The 22,332-nt window shown below is 34.6% G+C and overlaps 4 protein-coding genes across 9 annotated transcripts; 1 reads left to right on the forward strand and 3 right to left on the reverse strand.

The window, feature by feature from the left end:
- Positions 1-30: 30 nt before the first annotated feature.
- On the reverse strand, positions 31-10,492 carry Erf1 (eukaryotic release factor 1). 4 transcript variants are annotated; one of them, XM_077415255.1, is made up of 12 exons: positions 10,218-10,492; positions 9,608-9,894; positions 9,105-9,280; positions 8,799-8,926; positions 8,573-8,723; positions 8,256-8,446; positions 7,611-7,740; positions 7,311-7,531; positions 7,081-7,228; positions 6,495-6,605; positions 4,190-4,206; positions 31-3,362 (listed from the first exon to the last, which is right to left on the reverse strand). In XM_077415255.1, the coding sequence occupies exons 2-10, from the start codon at positions 9,691-9,693 to the stop codon at positions 6,526-6,528; spliced, it is 1,311 nt and encodes a 436-aa protein (XP_077271381.1). In that variant the 5' UTR covers positions 9,694-9,894; positions 10,218-10,492; the 3' UTR covers positions 31-3,362; positions 4,190-4,206; positions 6,495-6,525. The 4 variants fall into 4 exon arrangements, with proteins under 4 accessions (XP_077271381.1, XP_077271382.1, XP_077271379.1 ...); XM_077415256.1 differs by lacking the exon at positions 4,190-4,206; XM_077415253.1 differs by lacking the exons at positions 4,190-4,206; positions 6,495-6,605.
- A 1,500-nt stretch (positions 10,493-11,992) lies between these two features.
- Positions 11,993-18,507, forward strand: LOC143902386 (uncharacterized). 3 transcript variants are annotated; one of them, XM_077415245.1, is made up of 6 exons: positions 11,993-12,472; positions 13,089-13,433; positions 13,674-13,915; positions 14,029-14,223; positions 14,340-14,615; positions 14,700-18,507. In XM_077415245.1, exons 2-6 carry the CDS (start codon positions 13,283-13,285, stop codon positions 15,393-15,395), a joined length of 1,560 nt encoding a protein of 519 aa, XP_077271371.1. In that variant the 5' UTR covers positions 11,993-12,472; positions 13,089-13,282; the 3' UTR covers positions 15,396-18,507. The 3 variants fall into 3 exon arrangements, with proteins under 3 accessions (XP_077271371.1, XP_077271370.1, XP_077271369.1); XM_077415244.1 differs by having other exon boundaries at positions 11,994-12,472; positions 13,677-13,915; positions 14,688-18,507; XM_077415243.1 differs by having other exon boundaries at positions 11,997-12,472; positions 14,688-18,507.
- Positions 18,508-19,812: 1,305 nt separating this feature from the next.
- LOC143902397 (uncharacterized) lies at positions 19,813-20,351 on the reverse strand. Its single transcript, XM_077415270.1, has 3 exons — positions 20,166-20,351; positions 20,075-20,103; positions 19,813-19,963 (listed from the first exon to the last, which is right to left on the reverse strand). Exons 1-3 carry the CDS (start codon positions 20,337-20,339, stop codon positions 19,813-19,815), a joined length of 354 nt encoding a protein of 117 aa, XP_077271396.1. The 5' UTR covers positions 20,340-20,351.
- A 433-nt stretch (positions 20,352-20,784) lies between these two features.
- Positions 20,785-22,188, reverse strand: LOC143902417 (uncharacterized). The gene is made up of 5 exons (XM_077415296.1): positions 22,057-22,188; positions 21,769-21,954; positions 21,449-21,682; positions 21,287-21,374; positions 20,785-21,182 (listed from the first exon to the last, which is right to left on the reverse strand). The coding sequence occupies exons 1-5, from the start codon at positions 22,186-22,188 to the stop codon at positions 20,785-20,787; spliced, it is 1,038 nt and encodes a 345-aa protein (XP_077271422.1).
- Positions 22,189-22,332: the final 144 nt, after the last annotated feature.

Below are 22,332 nucleotides of genomic sequence, written 5' to 3' on the forward strand. Positions count from 1 at the left end.
TTATATCTTAGAATCTACAAATGCATAACATTTGATATCTTTTTGTTTATTGTCAGTATTATCAGTTTTCTTTTCTTCTTTTTTTTTTTTCATCTTATGAAATGTACAAATATAAGGAAATCCTAAGAGTGTATTGCACATTTCCGAAATGAAATACATCGAATTCCCTCCGTCCGAAATGTACACAGCGAGCAGAAACGTTTCGATACAGCCAGGTACAACAATCGTATAAAAAACACTATGTCGTCTCGACTACGTTCTTCACTAAATTACGTTCGTTTGAGATTTACGTTTAGGCTGAGGTGAGTCATCACGGTCTTCCTGTTTGATAGAACCTTTTTGTACCTTTCTCTCGTAACGAGAAAAGCATTCTTCCTTCCTTTCTTATAAGCGGGATATGAACTGTCTAAATAAAGGTGGACATCAATAAGTTTTTAAATATGAAGAACTGTGATTGGGGTCCGGAAGCATTGCGTTGACACAAATCACCATAAGTCGCGCACACAAATGCCCGTTATTTATATAATATGCAAAATACAATAATTAAGGAGCAATTGATATATAATTTTCGACGAGGTGTTATGCCAATGTAACAGTTCCGGACTCTAATAACCATCTGTTTGTATGAGAAACATAGATTGTATTTTTTCACTCATGTACTGTTTAATATCCTATGGTTGTCCAGTTCTATTCGGCATTTTATATTACGATGACACGTTACTCTCTTTTTCTTTTTATATAAAATTTCGAATAAAATATGCGTGAGAAAAGGAAGATTGGAAATAATGGTTATTCGACTTCCAAGTGTGTCATATGTGAGACTAATTATTGTTATCCCAACAAATCTTATCTTTTGGGATGTAGTACGATAACACCAATTCATCGTAGCTCTCGCATACTTTGTATATACATACGTAATTGTTAACTTTTGGACCAAAAAATTATGAAATCAATGAAGTGAGCCGTGCAAAATATATAAATATATACGTATGATAGAGGATTGATAGTTACATTAATCAATAAAGTGTATACCGTGCTATAAAAAGATTACTGTTTTTCGAAAGATTCATTTCTGCCATTTCGTATTAATGGATGATACATGTATATACATATATGGAATGTTTTTTTAGATCATTATTTCAATCTCCCTCTTTGTCACCTGACAAAGCATAGATCTCACAGAAAATGAGCAGCAGTACCATCGAAAATTTCTTTTCCAATCCTTAGCTATGATCCATGTATACTTGTAATCCAGCAAAAACAGATTTCATTTTAGAACAGCACGTGTGATACACATACGAAAATGTGAAGCATTACAATAAAATTGTACTCTGAAAAATCGGCCGGGATAAAATTTTTTACAACGATTACGCTCTCGTATTACCTTTCTGTCGGATACAAAATTCTAATGAGATATTAAGGAAACAATTTGATTTCGATTAAAAGACACATTTCACTGGCAAAATATGTGTGGGAGTAAAATAATCAATGACGAACATGTTAGCAGATTATACAACTATGCTTATAGAGATCATAGGCAAGCTATAATCTAAGTACGTCATCGATCCGGTTATTAAAGCAACTCGCGTGGACGACATTTCCGTGTATCTTTACCTTAAAACAAAGATTACAAGGCTTTCCCTACTCTCTTCCTTTCTCTCACTCTTTCTCTCTTCCTCTCATTCTCTCTCCCTTTCTCTCTCTCTCTCTTTCACTTTCGCTCATTGATATTTATTGATTTCTTAATTTACCTATCTTGCGTACTTAAATCGGGTGTTCCGCTAAGCAGAAACGTAGTCGCACCGATGTATAGAAATAAATAACTATCTAGACTCCTATAGTGAGAAGATGTTTACATATAAAAATTTGAAGAAACGTTAAGCCGGCAATTAACATCTGGGTATCTTGAGAGACAATACACAGATACAAATACTTCGAACCATCACGTTCTGGAATTCGTTGTGCACATCGCAAAATCGGATCTCTTTTCGAACGTTTCACTTTGATGAAGTTCTCTTGTGCGCCTGTTTTTGTCTCTACAAGGTGTACATTACAACAATATCGCAAATAATGTAGATACATTATTAAATAACGATACACCATTTTCGTCGAGTAAATCTCACAGCATTCGAGACTCTTTGAAAAACTCTCTTTGCTCTCTATACAGTATTCTTTCATAAAGGATACTTCACCAAAATTGCACGTTACATTCTTTTCACATTTATACATACATAGCGTCGTTTATTACAGAGGCATCATACGAATAAGCGAATTAAATTAACAATGTTAAAATAAATTTCGTAATATCTTCAGTAACCGTTTAAATATTGCGGGAAATATCTTTCTCTTCACTGAGGTGCACCACTATAACAATGAAAAATTACTTCGATACTTTTGCGAAGCGTTTCTTATGTACAATTGTGTGAATGTACAAAAATCTAAGAGCCAAGAGCCAGCAACGGAGCAATGTAGGATTGCGAGGAATTATCTTTACTTTTACAAACGTGTATCACTGCATAAGACGGAAATACTTCATTTACTCCGTGGATCGTGTACGCGACCTCAACTTATGTCTAAGGCAACTGTGCCGTTTTTTAAAAATTGACATCTATTTACAGAACTCTTCTCCGTATGAATTTTGCAAATATCGGTGTAGAATGCACGATACGCAATTGTACGTTCATAATAATCAGTTTATTACAGCTCTTTCATGATTGTGTCTGAACAAAATAGCGCTACAGCCGCTCTTGTAGTTCAAATACTCATTTCTCGTAAAATCTATGATAAGATGACAAACATCAATTTAATATAAAATTACGATCAAACCACCATACACTGTACATTTGTAAACTGTACATTCAGAACTGAAGAGCGCGTAGTGTAATTGTTTAAGGTTTAAAGGAATCTCTGTGAATAATTAAGGATCATAAATTGTAATACAAGGTGGTGAATGTATGAGAGTAGGCAGGTATCAAGCTGGCTTAATTAAGTGTCACAGTCTTCGAATCGCCTTTTCTTTCATAGACATGAATTATATCAGCCGCGCCATATTCGCTAGTGCTCTTCTCTTTCGTGTATCGATTACGATCTGCTTGATGTTTGGTAAACTCTAGACAATAATTTTATGACGATATCGTACGTGCTGTATTGTAAATTTTGAAATATGTTTTCGTTATTCTGTTTTCTTCTCTCTTGGGACATCATATGAGAAAGAACATACTCCTGTCCCTCCTGCTTTCTCCGAAGCTAAGAGAACCAAATGTCGATTGAGTCATGGACTTAGTAGTCATCCAAGTCAAAGCCATCGGTTTCGATGTCGTCCAGCTGCATACTTTGAAAGTCCACTTTGTACCGCAAGATACCTGTAAGATATGCGTTTAAGGATACATACAAGAGAGAGCGATAACTATCATTTAAACTTTTCCTTCGCTAAAAAAAATTAAATTTTTTACATGAAAATTCATTATTAAATATTGATAGTGAAAAAACAATTGTAATTATGGAGCAATGATATGTAATAACACAAGCAAATATGTATATAAATAAATGATTAAAATTGTCCAACACATTAACTGATGTTCACGGCACTGATGTGCTAAATTATATAAATTTAATTCAAATTGACATTTTATGACAGCGCTTTCCTAAGTAAGAGAAATGTATTTTTATATATATTGTAGTTTAAAATATCCATATAGTAAAACATCAGAACATACATATAAAACTTCAATAAAGCATATTATACAAAGCTATTGTACAAAGAAAGCACTGTCCAAAAGAAACATATAATTAGTGAATATTTTATCATTCATTTTGCAATTATGTCACTATATAAAATATAAAGACAATTACAAATTAATATTATATGAATATTATATATTTTAGTGATTAGGATGATCTCATACGCAGTAAGAGAAATACATAAGATCTGTGAATTTATATTAATATATTTAAAGTAAATTAATATTTATATATAGATATTAATAAGCGATAAAAGTACATAACTGTATAATAAAAATTATTATAAAATATAAAAAATTATTATTATAAATGATAAAGTATTAATGAAATAAGACCATATAAATGCATACACAAAAGATGTATCAATTGTAACATTTGATGTAAATTATGATTGAACATATCGGTTTTTAATCTTTGTTGTGTAATTAGCAGAGAACATGTACTGTACCTTTCCGAATATGCAAGCTAATAAAAATAAGATACCGATTAGTACTCGAAGAGTATTAAATATTTTAACTATTTTAAGCAACTGCTATGTGAAAGCGTAAATACTCATAGATATCATAATTGCATGATAATTGTGTTCATTATCAGAGATAACACTTCTCATAACATTTTTCATAATCTTCAGATTGAGATCTAATTTTCGATATAACATATCAATTATCGCTCTCTAATCATAAGATATATATTATCTATGATGATGAACTTAACGTTGCTTATTATTTAACATGCATTATTGGGATGTATTACATCATTATTTTTTATTTTTTATTATAAGCATGGACATAGCATATAACAGAAAAGAAATATATCGAAAGCTGTAGTAAAATTCAAGATGTAACATGTATAATCTTGTTGATCATTTTCCTGCTTCCTGTATCACAATACCCATTTTATAACAAATATTTCAATATTTATGTAAAAATGACAGTATCCAAAGACTTCTAAATAAAAAGTGGAGACAATTAATTTAATAATCCTTTTGTGTGTTAAGCATATAATTATTTCCAGAAGAATTATTTTCGTGTATGAACTACATTATATTCTTTTATCGATAAAATAAATTAACGATCTTTATATGCAGAATGATATATTAAACTGAAGTAAAGTTCGAATTATTAAATTCCTTCTTGAAATATGATACAGATTAAAATATGCAATTATATTAAAGGGACATACATGCGCTTGCTATGATCTAGTTCATAGCGTAATAATATAATATAAAATAAATTCAGTAATATACATATAGATACTGTATGTACACAAAATTGATAAAAAATAAAATTTAAAGAATAATACCATCACGTTAAATACGCAGTACAAAATTCTACTTGCCAAGGGATAGGTTGGAAATATTATAAACATTATCATGCAAACCATATTTTATATGTATTGTAGTTGTAGAACAAAAAACAGATTCAATAAATTTAAAAACTCAGATATACGCACATTGTGTATTTCAATTTAGCAAAATTCTTATATAACTGATATAAGTGAGTGGTAATACACTGAATCGAGAATTATTAAATAGCATGTATGTGAAATGTCATGTTTAAAGTTTAAGTAATTGGTGAGTGAGATAAATATCGACATCTTCAAGGTGGGAAAACATAGACGTGAGTAGTTATATTCTTAGTAATAATGATGAAACTTGTCATTGTTGCCTAAAAGCTAACAATTCAAAGCGTTATCAATCAATTTATTTATAACACATTCCTGTAAACACGGCCTTTATAATTCGTAACGGATTTTCGTTGTGTACGATGGTACCGTACGAAGATCGAAGATGATATGTGTTAAACGAATAAGAATGTGGCTATATATTTGTGGCAAAATATATTTAACTATCAAGCAAAACTATTTTTTTCCAATGAATCAACCACTGTGTATATTGTATCTACTATTCCAATTATGAGACCAACAATGTATGAATCTAACAATCCGACGATAACAAAAGATAGGAGACTGGAAGATTTCAACTCACCCTGTGTAAAACAGAGTTATCCATATCATATATATGTGTATGTAAAAAATTTTCTTTACGCGTTTACCACCAAGAAAGAAAAGAAAGACAGCGAGAATTCTCAGACTTTTTTATTCGTAGAAAAAAGAAATATAATACTTTGAGAAATATAAACTAAAAATGTTTATCACCACATTCAAACTTATTTTAAGAGACACATATGCATATGTATACTACAGATTTGCACAGAAGAAACAAACTATTTAGTGAGAAACCCAATAAAAGAAATCGTGAAAATTTCTTGGACAAATTTATCTTTATATTTAGATTAATGAAAAGCAAAATATTTTACAATAGCTGTAATTATCTTTTTCTAAGTATTACAAAATAAAATATATTAATTTCAGAAAATCTTAACCTTCTTTATGCAAATATAACGTACAGTTAAATTTTTTACATAATATGTTAATAATAAAATGTATTCACATTTTCTTCAAAAAAAGATAAGAAAAAAGAAATACTGAACCCAGATTACACAAGAATAACATCTTAAAACGCTAATTATACATTTGAGATTTGTACTAATAGAATTTCTCTTTATCAATTTATTTATATTTATAAATTAAATATATTAAATTAAATATTATAGTTACATCATTAAAAATTTAACGCAAAACACAAAATCGTCAACAAATAAACAAACAATAAATTTGTCCAGCTTTGCAAATAATATGCTCTATGATACACGAGATGTAAGTGAACGCACGCAAGACAGAGAAAGAGCTACCTGGTCGATTCTGAGTAATTCACGGATGAAATTAGTAATCATCAAGGTCAACATCATCAAGAGGCTCATCGGCCTGCAGTGACTGGAAATCAACTTTGTAGCGGAGGATTCCTATACACCAAGATATACTCCATAGTTAATATCAGTTTGTGATGAAATTTACCTTCCATGCAAAATAATCTTTGTTGGTGTCTAACGACGTAATGTTAATCTACCGGCTTTTAGGGATTGTGTACACTCATAAAACGCAACTACGCCATAACTTGACAATAAACCAAGTTCCGCAACAAATTAAATGCGCAGATTGTATTGAAAAAAAGCCTAGCATGTATATTATATATTATTCGAAATGCTCCAAATACAGATATCGAATTTTTTTAATATACCTCTTCTTGATTTTAATTTTCTACCTTTTTTACTGTTCTATTTACATTATTTAACCATTTCTCATTTATTTATTACGTATCTTATTTATCTGGGGCCATTTGCGATATGTGAGCTTATATATTTTATGATAGACAAAGAGGTAGAATGTTTCGTAATTAAAAATAATGATAATAAGCATAAATGTATAAGAGAAACTTACCTCCAATGCCACCAAAACCTCTGACAAACTGGGATCCTTCTTGAGACTTGTCCGTGATAATTTCCAAGGTAGCACCGAAACTTTTGTAATTGTTCGCAAGCCATTCGAGTAGTGGTTGACATTCTACGAGTTCCAATTCTACCCCGCTCTATGAAAAATACAGATAAGATATAGAAAAGAAATTAAAATTTATTTTTATTTTGTGTTTTTAACGTTATTTTGATACTCACTTCCTTATCAGTAAAGTGAGTTTTATCCTTTTCTTGTTCTGGCGTTAAATGTAATACTTTTTCTTCCGCGTTCGTATGATTTTTCAAAACATATCGTTGAATATCTAAATTTTCCCAACAAATTAAAGTTTCGACGCTACCTAATTCCAAGGCTCTCAACGTGTCTTCTACACCAAAACAGTATTTGCCAGTTTCTTGAGAAATTTCATCAAAGTAACGACCTGAACAAGACAAATCAAATATATTATTAAATTTATATACTATAACGTGTCACATCGTAATTAACATATAAATATTTACCGATCAATTTTTTCTCTTGAATAAACTTTACGTTTTGCAAAGATTCAGCCGCTAACTCAATAGCTTGATTAAAACCATTTTCGCCACCATATGATACATCAACCAACTTTATAACTTTAGCTTGCAATCTCTGAAAAAAAAAATCAAATATTAAAGAAACTAATATATTGGAAAGCTAATTAAAGAAACAATCTTTTATATCTCGCTAATAGAAATGTACTCAAAGAAATTAAAAATAATAAGGATGCTGGATAGCTAGATATCGCTAGAACAATCGCTCAACAAACAAAAGATCCAGGTTCAATTCTTGGCTTTGCCATCCCACATATACACTAAAAATATTGTAAAACTATGATAGGAACAAAGTTCACGAAACATGAATTTAATGATTTAAAATAACTAAAAATAAACAAATTACTGTATCGTCTCTCAAAGAATAGATACCTCCAAATAATAATTTGAAAAACAAACCCTCTAAACTGGAGGTTGAATAAGGTTTACAATTCCTTTCAAAAAGTGTAATAAAAATTATAATAAAACTAGTTTGACAGCTTTAGTTTAAGCCAAGGCATTACTCATGGACATTATTACAATTATAATAAAACCACTTAAAATAATGCAGTCATAAAAAAGAATCTTGCTTACTGGATCGAACATATCCGATTGGCTAAGTTCGGTCTTGAAGTCTGCGCTACCCGCGAGGATCAATCCAGCGATGTTAGGTTTATCGTTCGTGATGTATAATTGAGTAGCGACTTCAGCTACTTTTCGAACGTAATTATGTCGCTTTTCCATACGTAATCGGGCAAAACGCAGTGCAGATTGACCGCCTCTACCTAAAATCAACATATTTTTTTTTTTTTTCCATATTTGATACAAATATCTTGCATCGATTTTTAAGCAAGTAATACTGGCAAATATACCGGATTTGTTTTTCTAAATTTCTACATATGTTTACGTACCATGTTTCTTGGGAAGATCCACAGTGAATTTATGTAACACTTCGCGCGTGTTGCCTTGTAACGTTCCGAACAACGCACCATTACCATCCATTACAATAAAACCGAATTTGTTGTCATCCGCGAGCAACGCCGTGAGTGCTTCTGTGTGAAACTGCAAAACGCAATTAGGGCTCGTATAAAAACCATACTCCAACACAAGTACCACATTTGCCAATGTAAAACATACCTTATTATCACAAAGATATAAAGATGTATTGATAGGTTTGAAAGGCTCAAAATCGATGTTGACCTTCTTTTCTTTTCCTTCCTCTGTTACAATAGTTCCACAATAAATTACCAGGCCATTTGGAGGCACTGAAATGCATTATTACGCATAAGTAAATCATGATTAATGTTCATATGAATCATGATATCTTAATGACTCCAATTTTATGTTCAAAAGAATCAAACGCGTATACATGTATGTAATAAATTCCTATATTCTCTTATACCGTGTCAAATAGAACTCGACGTAAATGAAAGAAACATTTACCTTTAGTATATAGCTTTAGCCTATGCTGCACCGATGTGATTGCACCCAAAACAGATAATCTATTTACACGTGACTTAATATTCGACGCTGTGCCGAATTCATCCGCCAGCATCTTGCTCACTCTCGATATTTGGTCCTTTGGAGGTATGATTAACGAAATCATACTCGTGCCATTCCTGCAAAGACAAATAAATCAACATCTTCCGCCTACCGATACGCAGAGACGATCGAGAGGCAAATTACAAAGAAATCCGCTTGCGTAAGGCGAGACCTACATACATTCTCCCCCGATATAAATCTCTAACAAAACCACATGGTATTTTAACGTCTATCAGGCGCGACAAAAGCGATCCTTGCACGAAGTCGAGAACTCTGGATTGCGGAACGTGGTAAACGAGCACATGCTCAGCCAAGCCATATGGTCGGAGAGATTCCAGGAGAATCACGCAGCGGTAACAGCTGACAGCGCAAGGCGCGACGACGTCAGGCGCCGACTCACTTACCCTCTGGCCATTTCGAGGCTCTTTATAAGCTTCTTGATCTTCCAGATCTCGACGTTGCGGTCGGCGGAGGTCTCCTCGTTCGACATCGCTGCTGACGTACGTGGGGACGCGTGGTCGCGGCGTTACGGCTGGTGCCCGAGATGCTGAGAATTAATCGCTGCCGCGCGCGCTCTGGTTCGTCCGAAGGTGGACGTGGAAAACGTGGGCGACGACGACGATCGTGCGAAGGAGCAGGCAATGTGGCCCGCGTCGACGACGGGGAACTGGACCCTACGACGGGTTCCTCTCTGCGAAAATTAACGGTTGGGAATTATCGATAGGCACGAAATACCGCACCGATCCAGTTTGCACCGGATTATGTCAGCCACGGAGGAACGTGGTCGACATAGCCATTCATTCAGGGGCGGCCGCCCGTACCGTTCTTCGTCCGCGCTCTCCTTCTCACTCTTTCCCACTCGCTCTCCTCTCTTTCTCTCTCACTCTCTCTTTCTCTCACGCTCGGTGTCGCGCGCGCGGGCATTAAACGCTCGGGTTTAAGCACGCGCCGTGCGGCCACCTTCGCTCGCGGACTGCTGTTGTACTCCGCACGGTCCGCACTCGGCGCACTCACTTTCGGGGGATCGTTACGGCGTGGTAGGTGCGTCCGGACACGTCGACGTTGTCGCGGAAGGGCCCTGGCCTCCTCTTCAGCAGCGGCGACGCGGCTCGTGATACGGCGAGTACCACGCGAGTGCGATCCTCAGGATGCACACGTCGGCCATGCGATGTGCACACAGCGGAAACGTCAGTGAACCACGGTTGACCACGGTGGACGTGCCGCACGCGAGACAAAATGGGAAGCAAAAAGACCCCGAGGCCCCGAGGCCGCCCAGTCGCGCACACGAGCGCGCACGATTGCGAATCGCGCGTTCGTCATTGGCCGGCGGCCCGCGCGCGCCTTCGAGTCACCTCCGCATGAAACTCCGCCGCGGCGACGGCGACGATCGGGCGATGGTCATTTGTGAACGCGTACCAAATTTCTTCGCAAAAATTCTTTAATTGGATTGGAAGCCGTAGTTGGCCGTAATCCGATTTAACATTTGGCTGCCGAATATGAATTTATTAATTAGATGGACGCCAGCTATTCATTTTGATCCAATTTTTTGGAAGAAAAAATAAAAATTTTATTAAAGAGAAAAATAGATCAATTTGATAAAGAATTTTGACGAGAAATAAATATAATTAAATAGCATGTTGATTTACTGATATAAAACGGCGTAAAGCGTGTATGAAGCTTATCAATACACTTCTCGCACAATCTGCTGACAAACCGCTGACGATTCGTTTCTTAATAAGTCCGGTATAAGTAAATTAATAAAAAAGAGATTTTGCAGCCTGTTTTGTCATCAGAAAGGCAAATTTGGTGATGCAATATATGCTATTACAGTGAAAATTTCGCCATGAATGAGATACAATAATGGCATGCCATTTCTGCAGAAATTGATGGTATAGAAATCAAGTAAACTTGAACGCAGATCGTTGGTCATCAGAATCTGCTGGTTCTGCCGTTAACACGTCATCGTATTGTTTGCGAGCTGTGTCAGCCGAACACATGTTACAAGCTCAATCTGCTCAATGCGAATGCAGTTGACATTCAATTATTTGTCGAGAATATGTCGCCAATTTGTCCAGAAATTAATTATTCTTTCTGTCACAGATTTTACATAATAATGTTTTTTCCTATTATATAATGATTCAGAAACGTTTCCCACGTTTTGTTTCTTTTCTCTTTCTTCCTGCAATATTCTTTTCAAGTACGGAAAGGATGAAAAAAAAAAGTGTTCAATTTCAGGTTTCTTCACAAAATCCGCGATAGTTTTGAGTCAATCAACGTGACGCTCAAATATTATTTGGATTGTAGTCTATTAATATCAGAATAAAATAATACAAATAACAAAAAGAGAAGAAATTCGTATTTTAGAGCTATAATATATCTTCGATCCAACTCAAATTAATAATTAATATAAACATAAAGGGCAACTGAGAGAGAGAGATTCAATCAGCAGAATCATTCAAAGCAAAGTCTCTATAGCTATATATAATTCGTTATCCTTACTCCGCACACACACACACAATCCTCCCTTCCATATCCAATCTTAAAAAAAATTTTTAATTCTATCTACGTTAACAAAAATTAGCAAACATTATATTGTTTAATAAGTTTTTTTGGGAGGTTAGGCTCCTCTTGAGTTAGGAGCGTAAGCATAGGCCTTCAACCCTGCCTATTGGGTTTAGCGCTCGTTTAATAAGTTAATCATCAATTATGTTAATCATCGGAATTTAGTCGTCGACGTCGTCGTTATAAATTTCGTGATCCAAGGTAGACGTGGCGTGGACCGCGTGGAGCGTGGAGCGTGGCTTGCACGCGGCGCCGTTATCCAAAGACTCTAATTGGTCGGTCTGTTTTTGTCCAGCTGAGCCGTACCTAGGGAATAGGTTAAGTTGCCACATCATAATAACCTCTCTAATCATTTACAAGACACCCTGTGAACTCATGATTTGATCGCCGGGCGGTTTTCTCGACGAGGAAATAATTCCTCAAACGCGGAAACGATTCTCTCGTCGCAAACAATGCCCGTGACCATTTTTTTGTCAATGAATAAAAAGAGAGAGAGAGAGAGAAAGAGAGACACAAGACACACAGGACACAGGTTGCCCCATCTGTTGTTTCTAGGTCGTCGTGACGGACGCGGACCATGGGCAAAAACCAAGCAAAAAGGCAATGGCGGCTACCCGTTGGACGGCCAGCGAGCTCGGCTACGTGAAAAATCTCAGAAAGATGTGATCTACGCGTCGCGATTCGCGATCGACGGGCGTAAATTCGAGGTACGTGCCCCGCGACTCTCCCCCTTCGAAGGCGACAATTTTCCCGACACGGCGGCACGTCCAGGCGACGCGAGAACGGACTTTGGGCAACATGTGGATCCCGAGCGATTCGGTCGGGAAAACACGATTCGTCACGGAAAAATAAATCTCCGTTGAAGTAATCTCGATGCTCCAGCGGTGCACGTCGCGAGTCGAACCTTTCGTCAGCGCGATCGAATTAAATCCTCGCTCGCGCCTCGATCTCTCGTGCGTCAGCCGCGACACGAGACAGAATTAGCGTTAAACAAACGTCATGTGCTTGTCAGTAACACGCTTGTTTACGAAATTTCTTGTACACGCCTGTACTGATTTGCCGATTTCCAATGATGAAACATATGTAATAAGAGATATAAATGATTAGCAAGTGGTTTGCTTTCTGACTTGTTACCATTGGCATATGATGTGTCTTGTATAAAGTTATATTCTAATATTCTAATGTAACAAATTTGATTGGTGAGAATGTGTATTAAATATCTGTGTAGCTGTAATATTTCTGTTTTTTTTTCTCATAATATTAATTCTATAAATTTTAAACTGTTTATTCTAAATAATTTTAAAATTTTTCTTTCTTTTACAGGTGTATGGCCTGAGGGCGGGGGAGCACTGTTACCTGCAAAGGTAGAAATGGCACACGGTGTGTACGGAGGATGGCTGATAGACGAATGGACTTGTTATCGAATCGATTAGGCAACGAATGGTGGTCATTGGCAAGTCAAACGGAAAGATACGGCGGCAGGCAGGAAGGAGTAAATGAGCGAGCGCACCTAAGTAATGAGCGAGACTCGGCATTATCCTATTCGCTCGGTCTCGGACTTATACGCAGCCGAGGAAATAGAGGTGCTTCTTCTAGAAGAGATACGCGATCTGGAACCACCACCTGCCATATATTCTAAACCCGAAGACATTCAAGACTTCGAGATTGGTATGTACAAGGTTTCAACTAAATGTTTGTTATTTAATATAATTTACATATGGAATCTTGTTTACAAAATTAAAACGCTGGGCTATGTCAATAAATGCTTCATAGTTGTTTTCTATAATATTGAAATAACATATTAAAACTCTAGCTGCCTCTTGTCTCACTTGTTTCATTTACTTACGAAATTATGCCTACCTAACTGCATATACGAATGTATACATGGTTTTGATATTGTATCAATAGCAGGCAGTAGGACAGGGGGGCGAATCAGCTCCCAATCGTCAGAGCTGGATTCGCCAGGGGTGCATTCGACGGTTCATTCTTGGGATTCGCATGCTAATTATCATGGTCACTATGGTAATAGTGATCATAGACCTGGCTCGTCGAACGCCATGCCTTGGTCTCGCGCAAGCCACGTCGTTATTTACTGCGACATACAAGGACATCTTAAAACGCCTACGGGTGTTGTTAGACTTTTATTACTTGTGAGTGTAAAATCACTTTTATGTAGAAAATATTTTATGTATGACAAAAAAAAAATTGAAAGTTTGTGCCACTAAAGTTTATATATAGATACATTAATGAGCGCATTTCGTAGATATCCTCTGCAGCTTGTTTGGCAACTTTATGCAGTTCTGGCACTGCCAAGGTCAGCATTTTTATGCTGCCTTTAGCAGATCGTTTACGATTCATGATCTTTGTAGCTGTTTTCTGTTTCTTGGTCACTGCAGCCCTTCTCTTCCTTGATATTTCGCATGTCATTTACATCCTTCCTTTAAATTGGGCTAAGCTGGTAAGTAGTATTTTGTTATAACACATGTATGTTTCAGAAATTATCTGTGTAATTATTTAGATATGACTAGATATAGTTGATCCTGTTACGTGTAAGAGTTTATTATTTTTTTCTAGAATGCTATAGTGTTCACTGGCATAGGCTTGTCATATGCTGCGAGTAGCGCATTACTAGCATGTACAATATGGGAATACCACAGTGGAGGTTGGGTACCAAAACGCACACGTTCTCAATTGACTGCTGCGGCAGTAGTGGGACTTTTCTGTGCTCTCTTAGCGTTTTTACTGTCCTGGATACATTGTCGTAATGGATCAAGTTGTAAAGGTCAAGATTCTCGTAGTCATACCCCGACGCAACTTTACAAACCCGTTGACAATTCTTCTTCCTCTGGGGTAAATAATCTGTTTGTTTTATGGCGCAAGTGTCAGCTATTAATCACGGTGTAAATATAATCTAAAATGCAGGTAACTTTGAAGGAACGTAGTCCTAAGAGACCGGCTTCTTGGGCCGTGAAAAATCAGCAATCGAAGAAACGCAACGCGGACAGTGACACGAACACTAGTAACGGTGGCCATCGCGGTAGCAATCACGATAAATTTAAACAAGGCGCCAATAGAAAGGACCACTGGGCTACAGCCAAGCAACATATTTTAGAAACACACGCGAATAACGAAGATACTCAACGGGAGGATACTGAGATTGAGAGGAGACGGAGAAGACGAAGAAAAGAGGGTGACAGTAGTTCAACTGGTGACGGAAACGCGCCAGGTAGTAGTAAAGTCGATGCCAGCCGTGTCACTGCTGAGGAAGCCAAGACCAGGCGAGTGCCGCGAAAGTTACCTCTGCAGTCTGCAGTGGAGCAATCTCAGTCGTGGTCCGACGCCGAACGTAGGAATAGTGCTACTGCGCAAATTAAAAGTAAAGCTAGGCGAACGCCAGTGAACAATGACGCACAGAATTGTTGTGAAATGAACGAGGCTAGATCGATTAATCGAGTGACTCGAAACGGCCTCCGAAACTGGGAGGCGGAATGTACGTCTAGCAACGGTATAGAAGAAACTACTGATATGAATGTGGTTCGTAACGCCATGTGGCCCGGACAGTGGCGTCCACCACCAGATGATGTTCAACCTTGTTCTAGCAAAACTATCGATCCTTACAGCTTTGCCTGAACCTGAACGTTTTGTGAAATACGAAGCACACACACTTTAGGTAAAAAATAAACTTGTTCCACCGAGCAGTTTCTGTGAACAGTTTGTAACATAACGAAATTTTTTACAAACTAAGTACATCTATATACTTCACGTTGAACACACATTTTTCTTTTATTAAATTGCAACAGTTTGGTACCTATATTACCTAATTGAAATTTCATATCTCTTGTTTGCATACGGTCGTCTGATTTTAACACATTCGGTTTTCTGTATTAAATAATGCATATTGACTAAAATAGTAACTATATTTTGCTTTTATATGTTGTATCTGTGTTTTCAACTGTGTTTGAAGTCTGATGTGCTTTGAGATGTTAACGTAAAATATATAGATTACTATATTTCGTATATATGTAACAGGTGAAATAGATCGTAGCCCGGACTCATCGAGTTCGTTGCTATCGAATTTTGCAGGACAAAATTGTGTCCAAAGATTTAAAATCTTGCATAAAATTATTGCTGCCTTGTACATTTTGCTGCCAAGAGAATAGGTTCTCTTTAGTTGTTCGGGTCCTGACGTTTTGCATCACACAAAACCAGACTGCCCAACTTTGATAAGCAAATAATGCCACTTCATTCCAATCGTGTACCAAATAATAAATCTAAAGTAAGTTTTAATGGGATATTGTAAGTATAAGACCACTATATAGCACGTAACACTAATATATATTTGACTAATTATTTTTATCATATTTTGATGCCAACATATTTTGAGCTCCATGCATACTTGAAAAAGCATTTAGTACATGCAAGGAGAAATCGCCTATAGTTTAAGATGAAAGTGTATATATTAAACCTTGAAAGGATTATATACATACATATAGTAAAATGCAGCTAGACCGATCTTTCTATCAATCCTACATACAAAGAACGGCAGTTGCAATTGCAAATCGCGACTGTAATTTGTCTATTTTTAAATTTATCTGCAATTGCCAATTTTTGAAACACAAGTATAAGATTTTTTTAATTAAATTGATAATATAATTAAACATATTGGTTTATTTAAAAATGCTTAAAAAACTATCTTTTGATTAGCAGGGGAAAATTTAAGTTGAAGTTATAAATACTTGAAAACGATGTTTTTAATAAAACTTTTAATAAATAAAAAGATTGTAGGTACGCAAAATTAAAATAACTTTCTACATTCCTCAATTAGATTTTATTTTATTTCAAGTTTTAATTAAGCTATGATCGAAAGCTTGTTAATAACCAGCAACATAATATTAAAATCATATTTTATTTTGCAATGACAATACCTTTATACGTATACTTCACACAATGGCCTTATAGAATTTTAAATTTTTATTAAAGCACGTTTTGAGGAAAATGCTAAAAGTAATTCCATATAGGGAGAATTTTTTATTGACTCATAATAAAATTATAAGACTTAATCAGTATTCTTTGCATTGGAAGATCGGTTTGGCATTAGTTCCCGTATGAACAGAATAGTATGCGTGGAACAATTATTCATTGTATTATTCCAATTAGCTCACTCTGAAATGTGCTCATTATATTACAACAGTATCATTCTTGCACAAGGACGGATTTACTAATCACTTAAATCACACAAGTTTTATTTGAATTATAATATACCCAAATTAAATAATACTAATTTCAAGAAATATAATGTTGATAATTGGTTATTTTCTATCAAGTCTTAATTAAATATTTTCACATACATCTCAATATAGAAACTAATAGGTTTTTGCTGATTGAGTTAAGTATTAAAAGAGAATAATCCGTCTCTGTTCCTGTACGCATCATTTACAAGTATTTTAAGTAGTTTTAAAATTATTAGACGAACAGTATTATTTTATTGTGTTAATTATATTAATCTTTTACTTTAACGAGAAAGTCTAGTCAACTCTACTAGTCAAGCACTTTTTTGTACGATTATATCTTTTTAATAATCCATCAAATTTAAGAGCAAAGTATTTTTTAGTACATACATATCGTGTTAGAAGTACAATTCATCTTAGAAGAAAACTGTTGAGCGCTTGTTTCCTGATTGATAATTCCATTGAATTTCTTAATATATATAATAGCATCACATAGTCTTCAGAATTCCTCTGATATCTCGTTTCTTCTTCGTTTAATGTATCACGACCATTATACGATCGAATAAATATAAACATGTTAGCTAATCTTGAGTAAGACAACTATTTTGTCTGGCAACAGCTATTTTGTCTTTTGATACGATGCCGCGAGTATAAACACAAATAAAATACACATTTATCGAACTTTAATGCGTCGACCTTAAATCAATTAATAGTGTAAGAGAAATGCGTGTTCATATAGATTCATAAAGAGAAAATAGCATATAATACAGCAGCTTCGTTGTGGCAAATATCGATGGTGTTATAACTCGTTTTGTTGGATATAAGAAATAATGTGTAACTCTTCTGTATATGATTCATTCTTGGTACGCTGAGAATTGAAAGAGTGATTATCGCGAAATAAATCATGCTATGTTAAGAGTAACTGATCGAATAAAATGTCACTTGGCGTAATAAGGCAATTAGCCTTGAACTAAATCAAAGTGTACAAACACTGCCAGAGGAAATATAACGCTCTTTGAATGTAATGTAATATCGATTCTCTTAATGACTTTACATCCAAGGCTTGTAATTTTATGATCTGTAAGTCGAATATGCGCACATAGCTTCATATCATTTTATTTCACATTCCATATTGTTATTTGTAATAATAATAGATTTTTAAATGCTATAATTCTCAATTTTTTTAGAGAGAATTAAAAAATATGATTTGTCAAATAATATTATGAGATAAGGAACAGCTAATGGATTAAAGTCATTATTATTATTACAATAAAGATTAAACTATCACTTGACTTCGATATTCGCGACTATTATTTGCTTCAACGAAGTTAATATAATAAATAGCAGTATGTTTGTGATACATGAAAAGCACTGTTTCCTTAGAATTTGTATGACTAAATTATCATTCAGGCAATAAATTTCGATTACGATTAATAGACGCAGATTTCTTTATATGTTAAACTCGATTGACAATGATCTGTAGTGATAGCATGACAATCCAAATCTATATATGACCTGAGTCCTTTAAAAATCGGGCGAACTAAAAGGAATTGATAGGAAAAATCATTGTAGTTAAACAAGTATGTTAATGAATTATTTTATTAATTAAAAAAAATGTATTTATATTATTGATATCGAAAATTAGAAATTTAATTTCACATAATAAATTCCTGTCAATTCGTTTTAATTCTTCTAACTGAATAATTTAACTGGCCTAATTCCTTATTCGCTAAATGATAGACACACATGTAACGCGTTACATGGCCCAAATACGAAGTGTTCGTCTCATTTTAATATTTCTCATGTGTTTTAATATTTATGTGAATGTATTCGAGTATTGATATATATATACCTATATAGTGTCATTGTATTTATATTTAGTTACATGTGAATGAATAATGTGATGCTGCCAATAATTATAGTGAACATCAAATTGTAGCGACGTATTATAGGATTGTTAGGCGAATCGTGAGTCGAATGTCTTTGCAGAAAGTCTGAAAATGAATACGAGTAAAAATAAGACGGCTGGACAGATTATCAAGTATGACGTAGATATCATGCGACATAGCATCTTGGCGATTTGTCGAGCTGATAGCGAATGATTTGGACAATAAATGATTCATGAGTCACGTAACACCCAAGTTATAGCATTATCACATATTCTTTTAAATGTTATTTTGTACATCTAGGGGTAAATGGACAGCGAGTATTATACACTATTGACTGTGCGGAGTTGTGCGTGTGATTGTGTATGTTACTTAACAATATATCACAAGTCTAGTCAGAGTGAACCTTGTATAATATTACTTGAACAGAACAATGTGTACATTTGTTAGTAAATGCGTTAAACGCGCGGTTTGATTGGCGACAGCTAATTGTAACATTATATTCTGCGTATATGCCATTGAAGAACCATTGTCACGCAAACGTTCGAAATACAAACGGAATTATCAAAATTGTTGCGCGATCTGTTAAACGCCTTATGAGGAACCAAATGTCTAACAAGAATAGTATGTATAAATCGTTATATGTGATAACGATTTTTCCATGGTTAATGCAAAATAATTATTTTCAACGCGAAGGCAAAGCTAATGCAAAAGATGAACATTTAGAATAAGATTCAGCTTATCGAGCTTCTATACATAATATCAATCTACAATTACGTGAGTTTTCAACATTTTTATCGCTACTGTTATATTATCGTTACCGTCAATTCTGCAAATTATTAAAAAATCTCGCGTAGGAATTAAAGAAGAATAATATTATTTGCGTGTGCAACTTCAATGGAACTTCTCATTGAACTAATGTAGGGGAATCGCTCAATTGTTGAAATTATTGCGTTCAGTCTCCTTCAATTTTCCAACTATTTCTTCCAAGTTTTTACGACGTACGCAATACTTAGTTTCATCGCTTCCGCTTAGCATAGAGGAATAAGGATACATATGTTCGACATAGCGATGAATCCAGCTGCTTGAAGAATGAAGAAGCCGAGAAAATATCACATAAATATGACTCCAGTGTTGAACATAAAAATCATATTTTCGATATATACTTCAGTTGTTGAACACATGAACAGCTTACCTTTGATTTCGGGCGGACAGAGGCGAAGTCTGTAACGATATGCGGTAAGTGTAAACGTGTTCCAGAATCTTACGTCTCTATATCTTCTTACCTGCCGTTGAAGTCTTAACTGCTTCAATAATAAATATTTACAGACGGATCTCGTCCAACTGTACTGATTACAGTATACGTTCGATAATCCGGATAGATCCGCCGGACACGTCGAAAACTGTGGTCTCGCCGTCGAACGACGCTGTTGGTGAAGCAGGTGTTGCTGCTGGCACATGTAATTCGAATAATACGGATCATCATAGGCTGTTAAATGACCCGAGGAAGACGCTAAAGAATTCGATATTGCAACTGTAATAAAATTTAAGTAATCAATATTTGACACTTTTTATGCTTAATTAATCATTATGATTTATTATGTTCCACACAAAGTACACTAAAACAGGTCTGAAGGATTATTTAACAGAATATGTTATATATACATAATATGGCATTAATATGATTTTTTTTTTATTAACCTTTCGCTCTCTGAACACTCAACAACGTGTCATAATATCGTTTCTTGTATGCAGCTAGTTGAAACATTGAGCGAGCTTGAAAATTGTTATCTGAATTTACATTATCTGATTTTGATTCTATCATTTCGCATCTGTATTAAAAATCCTTTTATTATTATATTAGCATTGTGTACGATTAAAATATTCAATAGAATAAACACACATTTACCCATGTCCTAATTCTTGCATATTTTTTTCTTTGCATTCGAATGTAGTCGCTTTTTTTTCTGTATCGTGATCTAAATTATTTTGTTGAAATTGCAGTTCAGTTACTTTATTAAATTCATGAGAGTTGCATTTCTTTTGCAATCCATTATCATGAGTATTAACTCTTTGTCTTGTCTGTCCAGCTAATTTATTCTGATCTTTTTCTGTGTTAATTTTTGTATTTTGCTGTTTTAAAAGTAAGCAGCTGTTGCTATCGTTATTTGAGACATTAGATGTAAAATCTTGTTCTAAAACTTTTGATGGTGTTCCAGATTTTAGTTCTTTCGATGTGAAATGTACCATATTCAAGGAACCCACCTGTGGATGCGACCTGATGCGTGGAAAGGCTGACAGTTCTGTATATATTAAAAATTACTTTTATAAATTTGTACGCGTTAACTATAATTAAAAAATATATATATATATATATTAAATAAATCGATAAAATGCATAATATTACCGATGAAAATTCCTTCTTGCGCTCGTTTTAAAAAATTGTTTAAGCTCGTTTTAAGTCTATCACGTGCTGTTGGTAAGAAATCGTCCGCCTGTAGAATTTAATTAATTTAATTTTACTTCTAGAAATACTCCAACTTAAACTAAAATTCGTCTTGTCTAATACATTTATGATAATGTCCTGATCTTCGTCGCAACACACATCCATTTTATGTATATCATTTTTAATTGTCTGTTTCATTGTTGCATCTTGTCCCACATTAATTATTGTATGTGAAATACCAGATTTTTTATCTTTATTAAATGCATCTTCGTATTTAACGTCATTAAATTGTTGAGGAATTTTATTTTGCCACAAATTTATCTCGGTTTTATTACACATTTTTGTAGAGCGTGTATCCTAAAATTTATTAATGCCTTGTAAGTTACATTAGAGTTTATTTCACTCATCTTTATTTTTTTATTTCTCTCTTTTTATGCACAGACCTGATATCCCGTCTGAGACGAGTGACGAAGGTGTGATTCACCAATCGTATTATACATATTAATTCTAGCAGGTACACAATATTTCTTATTAAGCAGATATTGTCGATAAGACGATACTTGATGTTTATTATTTCTCTCCTGCCAATTCTTTGGATTATCGTTTAAATGATGACTCGATGAATCCGCCTGTTGATTAATATATATAATATAGGATTTGAACTATAATAGCTATAATTTTTAAGTAAAAAATCACATATATTCTGTATATAAATAAATTACATTTTTTACATGACTGGAAATCATAGAAATTTCGCTCTCGGAAAAACCTCGAAAAGGAAAAGCTTCGGAAAGAGGCGACTTAAAATTCGACGCATTTTTATCGTTTAAAAAATTTTGCTTTGGTGATGAAACACTATCCATTATTTTGTCCACGTTTTTAGTATCAAATTTATTTTGAAACGTATTGCTGCTGATGTAATAGTAAAATGTAAAAATGTAAAAATGTAAATGTAAAAATGTACCACAAAAAGGGCTTACTTTTCCTGCAGATTGAGTTTAATAAAA

Source organism: Temnothorax americanus, unplaced genomic scaffold, assembly GCF_048541705.1.
Source record: "Temnothorax americanus isolate GAGA-0224 unplaced genomic scaffold, ASM4854170v1 Scaffold4, whole genome shotgun sequence".
In the NCBI taxonomy this organism is placed as follows: Eukaryota; Metazoa; Arthropoda; class Insecta; order Hymenoptera; family Formicidae; genus Temnothorax; species Temnothorax americanus.